The sequence below is a fragment of the Molothrus aeneus genome, chromosome 11, assembly GCF_037042795.1.
Source record: "Molothrus aeneus isolate 106 chromosome 11, BPBGC_Maene_1.0, whole genome shotgun sequence".
In the NCBI taxonomy this organism is placed as follows: domain Eukaryota; kingdom Metazoa; phylum Chordata; class Aves; order Passeriformes; family Icteridae; genus Molothrus; species Molothrus aeneus.
Genome location: NC_089656.1, coordinates 14,930,350 through 14,936,556, shown reverse-complemented (window position 1 = coordinate 14,936,556; position 6,207 = coordinate 14,930,350). Strand labels below are relative to the sequence as shown.

The following is a 6,207-nucleotide window of genomic DNA, read 5'->3' as shown; positions in this document are numbered from 1 at the left end:
AGGCAGCGTTAGCAGAGAAAGGACTGCTTTGTGCATGCACACGTGTGTGTGGGTGGGTGGGTGGGTGTGTGGGTGTGTGCACCCATCCATGGTGATTTCTCCCTTCATTCTTAACGTTTCTCTTTTCATTCATGGCAAATGGCCAGCAAGACTTTTCCCACTGATACATCCCTAATATAAAGCAAATAACAAACAATAATTTAGGTATTAAAGACTAAATTCACAGTGCTCAGCCAGCGGGCAGGGATTTAATACCAAAACACAGATCAGGAGAAGACAGCAGTTGCCCTGCAAGGCAGCTGTATGTGCATTTTGGCTAGAGCATCATGTCCATGAGGGAATTGCTGCTGGCCCCAGAGGCTGTTTGGCATGAAGGACACACAGCAGATCTCTGCCAGAGAGCAAGGAGATGTTTTGCAAAGAAGCTCATGGATTTCCTCTTCTTTTTGCTGATTCCCAAATGCAAAACTCCCACATCTGGGCTGGAGCAAGTCAACCCTCTCCCTCCAGTGGCAGGAAACTCCCTGCTGGGCTGGTTCAGCACCAAAAGCCACCTCGAGCAAAGAGGGTGATGGCTCCATCATGGCTGAAGGCAGGTGCTTTGGGGGCTTCCTCCTGTCCCCTGGGGAATGACATCAGGGCCACCTCGAGACCATGGAGCTGCAGCCTGGAGGGACTTTGCAGAAGCATCATCTGTGGAGCTCCTTGCCCAGGGCAGCCCAGCAGGAATGAAAGGGACAAAGCAAAGAGCCCTGCTGAGGTGGATCATGCCCCCTGAAGGGGAAACTGAGACATTGTTAGCTGATCTCTCCCTCTGGGAGGAAGCTGCATCTGCCAGGATGGCTCTCGGTGGATGCAGGTGCAGTCAGGGAGAGAGCTCCAGCCAGGAGCTGCTCCAGCCAGGAGCTAGTCCTGGGAGGCTGTGGTGGTTTTGTCATGTTTGATGATGTAGGAGAGGGAACCAGTGCTCTCCTTTGTCTTTGGGTAGTAGAGGACAACCAACCAGATGAATATGAAGAGTCCTGCAGGGAAAGGAAGACAAACACTCAGCAGCAGCAGGAGACAATGGGAAGCATCTTGGCAGGATGCTAATGACACTTTCCTTCCATTTCCAGGGGATTCCCTCAGCTCACCCCCTCCTTCACATGAACCATTTGGCTGGGAGTGGAGAGTGTCCCTAGTCCTCTGCAGGAATGTCTTTCTCAGAAAAACCACCATGGGTGGAGAGGGTGTAATTGGGGGCCATGAGCAGCTCCATGCTGGTAGTTGGGACCTGCTGCTTGGTGTGCCCTGACAAAAGGAGGGGTATGGCAGTGCTGGGAAGGCACTGGTGCCTTGGGATCCCTGGTCAACCCACAGCCAGGCTGGCTTCTGCCTCCTCCACCTTCCCCACCCAAGGCCAGGGAACCCAGCTCAGAGTGAGTGCTGACCTTGCAGAGAGTTGAGGATGGTGAAGAGGTAGAGCACAGCTGCAGAGGAGATGCCATAGGTGAGGAATGCCAGGGCCCAAGTGGCTCCCAGCAGGCAGAAGAGCCCTGCTGCCACCAGAGCCACCTTCCAGGGCTTACGGTGTCCCTGCACTGCCCCAGTGCCCTGCAAGCTGCAGCTCTTGTGGGTCACCACCCCAAACACAGCCATGTTGAAGAGGAAGATGAGGCCAAAGTAGCCACAGTTGGTGATGTAGTGGACCAGAAGATATTTGGAAGTGATCCAGCACCTGAAAAGAGACAACCATGGTGCCTCCAGCAGCCCTGCAAACCTCAGCAGCACCCATGGGAGCCTTCCCCTGCTGGGATTTTCCAAGGCCAGGGTGAAGCAGGGGGACAGGGGTTGGTATCCACTGCCCTCGTGTTGCTTAGCTGGCAGGGAGCCTGGACAAGCTCCAGGTGGACCTTGGACATCCCTCCATGACCTGGAAGGCTGCAGGCATGACTGAGGAGGCTCAGCATGAGAGCTGGGGGTGGCTGATGTGTGGCAATCACAATTAAGGAAGCAGAAGCAGAAGCATGGCCCAAAGCCAAAGCAGATGGGTGCAATCCCTGACTGCTGCACTCCTGGCAGGACTGAGCTGCCCCTCCCTGTGCCAAAGGGCCCCCTGAGCCCTGTGGGCAGTGGCACACGCACAGGTGGGCTATGGCCTGGTGGTCCATGGTCTGGATGCTGTATTCTCCATAGCTGCCAAGAGCTCCTGCCACTCCCACCACGAGAGCAGGGAAGCCTGGAAGAAGGGAGACACAAACACAGAATTGTTTAGGTTGGAAAAGAACTCTAAGATCATCAAGTCCAGCCATTAATTAACTCACCCACTAAACCATGTCCCCAAGTGCCACATCCACACATGTTTGAACACTTCCAAGGTTGGGAAGTCCACCACTGCCCAGGGCCCCCTGTTCCAGTACCTAACCACCCTTTCAGTGAAGACATTTTCCCCAATACCCAATCCAAACCTCCCACTGCCCCTCTCACCCAGGCTGCTCACCCCAGCCAAGCAGGCACAGCTTTGCCAGGTAGTGGTGGATGTAGGTGCCGAGGACCTTGACAAAGAGGAGGTAGAGCTGGCAGCCCTCCAGCGCCATCCAGGTGAAGCAGCAGAGCAGGCAGTAGTGGGTGAGCCCCCCCAGGACCCTGCAGGTGCTTGGGGAGGCCCTGCCAGCGAGCCCAGTGTTGAGCAGGAAGGCCAGGTTGAGGAGGAGCAGGCTGCCCACGAGGTTGAGGTGCAGCCCCAGGTTGGTGCGGACGGTCTCCTCCAGCCTGAACCTGCACCTGTGTCCCCACAGGGAGCAGGAAGGGCAGGGTCACAGCTGAGCAGGGCCCTGGGCTGTGGCACAGCAGGTCCAGGAGAGGCACTGGCACTGCCTCACGCCTCTCCCAGCCTGACAAGCCCCCATGGAGCTGCTGGCTCATCCCACCTGACGAAGATGCAGAAGGCCACGGTGAAGATGGAGAAAGCCATGGCTACCCCACAGCCAGCGGTGGCAACAGCCAGCAGAGCTCTTGCTGTGGAGCCATCCAGAGCTGGGTTCTGCCAAACGTGCACATGTTGGGTTAGATAGGCCCTGCACCAGCCTAGGAAACCTGACTGCAGGTACCAGAGCCATGGGGCTGGTAGCCCCAGTGGGCTGCTGCAGGGACCCCATACCAGCCCCAGAAGATCTTCAGGGGAAGCAGGGCAGTGGTGGCTCAGAGGAGATGCTCTGTGGGTGAAGTGGATCACTGTGAGCACCCTCCTGGGAGTCTCCACCAGGATCTGTGACCTCAAGCCTTGTTCTGCCAGAGCCTGCACCAAGCTGGGGCCTTTTCCAGCCTGCCCTGCCCAGCTGATCTGCTGCTGCCCTCCTGAGCTGGGGCTGGGCTCGGGTTTGGGACCTTGCCTTGCCTGGGCACAGCTATAATTGTCCCTGTGTGGCTACTCATGACACCCAAGGGGCCACAAAAGTGGGCAGGCAGCACTGCCAGGGAACAAGCAGGAGCTGCAGGAAGTGGGATCGTCACCAGGAGGAGGGTGAAGAAGGTGAGATGGTCACAGGAGCAGACTGTCCCCTTGTCCCCGGGCTGTGTGACACATCCACTGCTGCGCCAGCCTCCTGCCTGCCCTGCAAGAGGCCCGGGAGCGGCTGTGAGCGCTGGGACAGCGCCTGTGCCCCGCCCCACACCTGCCCCGAGCAGCCGCACCTTTGCTGGCATCCCAGAACACGCATCGGGGAGTGACACCCTGCAAGGGGGAGAGCAGCGTCAGCCTTGTCATGGGGAGAGCAGCAGCAGCCCCTGCCCCGGGGAGAGCAGCAGCAGCCCCTGCATGGGGAGAGCAGCGTCAGCCCCTGCATGGGGAGAGCAGCATCAGCCCCTGCATGGGGAGAGCAGCGTCAGCCCCTGCATGAGGAGAGCAGCATCAGCCCCTGCATGGGGAGGGCAGCAGCAGCCCCTGAATGGGGAGAGCAGCATCAGCCCCTGCCCCGGGGAGAGCAGCATCAGCCCCTGCATGGGGAGAGCAGCAGCAGCCCCTGAATGGGGAGAGCAGCAGCAGCCCCTGCATGAGGAGAGCAGCATCAGCCCCTGCATGGGGAGGGCAGCATCAGCCCCTGCATGGGGAGAGCAGCGTCAGCCCCTGCATGAGGAGAGCAGCGTCAGCCCCTGCATGGGGAGAGCAGCATCAGCCCCTGCATGGGGAGGGGCACTGCAGGGGAGGGCAGGGCAGCCCTGCGGGGCTGACTCACCTGGGGCAGCTCCCCGTGGGGGAAGGTGATCTGCACGGGCTCCTGCAGCCCCGAGATGCTGCTCTCGCCCACCGTGATGCCCACCACGGTGTTGTCCAGGACCTGCCCTGTCTGGTTGACTTCCTGTGGAGGGGAAACCCTGCAAGGGCTGAGCTGGTGGGTGGCAGGGGCTGGAGGCAGCGGGAAGGATGCTGGCAGTGCCAGCCTGTACCTTGAACATGCCAAGCTGCTGGATATTGAGGACTGTCACCACCACACGCACTGTTTGGCTGCCCAGGGACTGGAATATCTCCCTGGGGAAGTGGATTTTACCTGCCTTCCCTTTCTCTGTGCTGTTCAGCCTGCTGGGGCCCTGCAGCAGAGAACAGTGAGAGGTTGTTGCTGCCAGGTCACATCTCTGTTCAGAACCCACCAATCTTGCTCCAGGCACAAATTGAGCCCTGCCCAGGTGGGTTTGCTCAGTAACATTGGCAGGAGCCCTGAGAGCAGAAGGAAAGAACCTCATTCCCAGCACTCAGCATCTATGGGGGCAGAGTTGGGAGTGGGACCCAGCAGATTCTCTACCCACACATGGTCCCCTGGGACATCCAGAGCCTGGGAGTGCCTCTGGGTGGGCAGGAGGCACAAGGTTACACCTGTCTCTGCTCCTTTCCTGTCTCACACTCCCCCTGCCCACCTGGTCTGCTGGGAGGGCTCCTTGGGGAGGGCTCTTTCCTCCCAAGCACCACTTCACGTGACTCCTTGCCAAGGGATGTTGATGGGGGCCCATGATGCAACCCCACAGGGAGGAGGAAGAGCACAGCAGGGCACACCACGCCCTGGGGCAGGGTCTGAGGGATGCTTGGAAGGTGTGAGACCTTCCAAGCAAGGGAGAGGGAGGGGCACAGCTCACCTCTTTGGGGGAGAAGGTGATGAGGACATCACGGGTGACAGCCCTGCTGACATTGAAGAGCAGAGTCTTGAGCCCAGCCAGCCGACTGTGCCACCCTGACTGCAGCAGCCTGTGGGACAAGGGGGGCTGTGGGACACGGGGACATGGGGACTGAGCCCCCAGACCCTGTCCTGGCCAGCCCTGCCCCTACCTGAGCCAGTGCTCCCTCAGGCAGGCGCAGGCGCGGCTCTGGGAGCGCCACAGCTCCGGGCAGCGCTGGGACAGGTGGAGCACTCGGGTGCTGCTGCCTGGGCTCTGCTGCTCCAGCTCCACACTGCAGCACTCCCGGTGCTGATCACCCCGCTGCAGCTCTGGGCAGGGCGGTAGCAGTGACCACTGGGCACCACAGCACGGGGTGGGCACTGGGAGCAAGGGGGGAATGGGAGGGGACACTCACCGGAACAGCTGTCCTGTCCTTCGGCAACATCTGGAACAGGGGGATATGGAGAAAGGGGAGGAAACGCCAAAATCTGGGGTCAGCCCTCCCTCTGTCCAGAGGGAAAGGGGAGGAGAAGGCAGGAGAGTCTGGCAGCTGCCAGGTTTTGAAGGAACGGCCCTGCAGTTACGTGGGCTTCAAAAACACCTGGACAGCGATCAGAGCTGGCGAGGGCACAACCACCGTGTCCAGCCTGATAGAGGGGCTCACAAAGGAGACCCTGGACTGCTGAGCCCAGGTTTTAAAAAAGCCCCCAGCAACAAAGCCCCCAACTCTGCTCACCTCTGCGGATCCCAGTGGGGATGCTCCTCTCTGGCCTGTCCACGTTTCAGGATGAAATCCCCACTTGGTCTTTTGGTGAACACCTTCCCATGGGAAAACCTTCCCACAAAGCCCACGCACCACCCCCGGTGCTAAGGATGCCACTCACCTGGCAGCAGCAGGAGCAGCAGGACAGTGCCCAGGAACAAGTTCATGCCACTTTGTGGGGTCTCCTGGCTGCCCCCGGCCATCCCACCACGCTCTGCTCCCCTTGTCCCAGCAGCTCTGCTCCTCCCCAGGCTCGCCCAGGGCTTGTGGCCACTTCTGAGGCAAGAGCTGTTCCTCTTTTGGGAGCCCCTCACGCC

At 59.8% G+C, this 6,207-nt stretch overlaps 1 protein-coding gene across 1 annotated transcript; it reads right to left on the bottom strand.

Annotated features, from left to right (window-relative positions):
- Positions 1-273: 273 nt before the first annotated feature.
- Positions 274-6,145, bottom strand: ADGRG3 (adhesion G protein-coupled receptor G3). The gene is made up of 13 exons (XM_066557217.1): positions 6,012-6,145; positions 5,543-5,572; positions 5,297-5,456; positions 5,107-5,215; positions 4,426-4,566; positions 4,215-4,337; positions 3,673-3,712; positions 3,493-3,593; positions 2,910-3,022; positions 2,480-2,763; positions 2,125-2,218; positions 1,431-1,717; positions 274-1,022 (listed from the first exon to the last, which is right to left on the bottom strand). Exons 1-13 carry the CDS (start codon positions 6,091-6,093, stop codon positions 907-909), a joined length of 1,680 nt encoding a protein of 559 aa, XP_066413314.1. The 5' UTR covers positions 6,094-6,145; the 3' UTR covers positions 274-906.
- Positions 6,146-6,207: the final 62 nt, after the last annotated feature.